The sequence below is a fragment of the Oxyura jamaicensis genome, assembly GCF_011077185.1.
Source record: "Oxyura jamaicensis isolate SHBP4307 breed ruddy duck chromosome 19 unlocalized genomic scaffold, BPBGC_Ojam_1.0 oxy19_random_OJ71110, whole genome shotgun sequence".
NCBI classification, from domain to species: domain Eukaryota; kingdom Metazoa; phylum Chordata; class Aves; order Anseriformes; family Anatidae; genus Oxyura; species Oxyura jamaicensis.
In genome coordinates, this window is record NW_023304519.1 from 1 (window position 1) to 1973 (window position 1973).

At 70.8% G+C, this 1973-nt stretch overlaps 1 protein-coding gene across 1 annotated transcript; it reads right to left on the bottom strand.

Moving 5' to 3' along the window:
• Positions 1–102: 102 nt before the first annotated feature.
• On the bottom strand, positions 103–1948 carry LOC118158090 (ankyrin repeat domain-containing protein 13B-like; the record flags this gene model as incomplete). Its single annotated transcript, XM_035312652.1, has 5 exons — positions 1214–1948; positions 954–1078; positions 819–864; positions 482–625; positions 103–399 (listed from the first exon to the last, which is right to left on the bottom strand). Coding segments are annotated over exons 1-5 (880 nt in total), but the record flags the coding sequence as incomplete, so codon positions are not given.
• Between the last annotated feature and the right edge of the window lie 25 nt (positions 1949–1973).

The window sequence follows — 1973 nt, forward strand, 5'->3', positions numbered from 1 at the left end:
GGGGTGGAAAGGATGGGATGGGATGGGGTTGGACAGGATGGGATGGGAAGGATGGGGTAGGATGGGTTGGGAAGGGAAGGATGGGATGGGATAGGAAGGGACAGGATGGGTGAGATGGGATGGGATGGGATAAGATGGGATGAGGTGGGACATCACTCTTGGATGGACAGGACGCGGCCACCCGGGGGGTCATCGCAGCCCGTGCCCACCTCTCGAAGGCGATGTTCTTGGTGTCGAGCTGGGTGGTGACGACGGGGGCCGTGAGCCGCCCCATCACCTGCTCCTCCGTGGGCTGCACAGCAGCCAGCAGCACCTCCTGGTCGTGGCCGGCCAGGGCCAGCGTCTCCGAGTAGACCACCCGCCGGTCGTGGTCGATCTCCATCACCACGGCGCTGGTGTCTGCGGGGAGCGGGCGGTCGGCGCGGGGACAGCCGCCGTGCCCCTCACCCCCGTGCCCCCCCCGCCCCGACCCCCTTCTCACCCTGCCCGCGGAAGACGAAGCTGCGGTTGCCCCGCTGCCAGGTCATATGGTCGAAGCCCAGCAGCGTGGTGTCCACCCGCAGGTTCTGGCCGCTCTTCCACACCTTGTACGTGTCGCTGGGGCAGATCTTGGACACCAGCGGCACTGGGGGGAGACGGCGATAGCCCAGCCGGGGACGGGGCCACCCTGCGTGTCCCCCGGGTGGGCTGCGAGCGCTGAGCGGGGCGGGGGAACGCACCCAGCGCCTCCGATGGGGGGGATAGGGGCAAGCCTGGGGGGCACGGGGCAGGGGGTGGGGGAGGACACGCTGGGAAGCTCCCGCTCTGCCCGAGCTTACCCCAGCTGGTGAATTCCCACTTCATCTCCACGTAGAAGTCCTGGGCCTGCCAGGAGGAGCACACGGGGCTAGCAGGAGCCCGGCTGTGGTGCCTCCCCCCCCCGGCCCCCAGGCCCCCCCGGTCGGGGCAGGTACCTTGCGCAGCTTCTCCAGCAGGATGGGGATCCCGGCCAGGCGCTTGATGGCTCGCTGGTAGTCGCGGTAGCGCAGGACCAGCTGCACCAGCTCCAGGTCGCGGGTGCTCACGGCCTCCTGCAGCACTGCGGGGCCGAGAGGGGCAGCGTGGCACGGCACGGCACGGCGCCGCACGCACGTAGCACCGTGCAAGCAGCCCCCCAAGGGAGCTGGGGCAGCAGGGCGAGCGTGCCCCTGCCCGTGCCGGAGCCCCGGCTCACCCGTCCAGCCGCTGCGGTTCTCCTTGCCCACGTCAGCTCCATGCTTCAGCAGCACCCTGGCGCACTCGAGGTGGCCCAGCGTGGTGGCCAAGTGCAGCGGGGTGCGTCCTCGGGGGTCCAGCTGCTCGATGTCGGCCTGCCGGGGGGGAGCGGGGCTCAGGGGGCACCGGGATGGCCGGGACCCCCTGCCCGTGCCCTCCCGTGGACGTGAGGCTCGTGGAGGGGGAAAGCAGCCAGCGTTTGCCTCTATCTCCATGAGCACCCCCATCTCCCTGAGCAGATGATGCACCGCACCCCAAAATGCTCTCCCAAAGGTTTTCCTGCTCCCCCCCCCCCCCCCAGCCCCACAAAGTCGCTGCCAGCACCCAGCGCAGCTCGGCACAGCCAGGCAGGGCTGCGCCCGTGACACGGGCACGGAGCAGGGTCACCACGTGCAGGCAGGTGAAGGGTGCCCGCAGCACGGTGCACGGGGCTCCACGCCACCCAGTGCAGCTGCAGGCTGGGAAAATCCCCCACCTCTGAAGATCTGGGGGGGGGGATTTTGAGGGGGGGTTTCGCCCAGTTGCCAGGCAGCAGCTGCCGGCAGCCCCCTCCGCGGCACGGCGGGCGACGCTCGGTGCTGCGGCGGGCGCACGTGTTCCCCGCCGGAGCCGGGGGCGGGCGGCGCTGCGTGAGCGGAGCGAGCGGCTGCTGCGAGCATCCCCAGCCCCGGGGAGCCGCGGCGGGGCTGCGATTGTTTGTGCCAAGCCTGGAGGCTGGC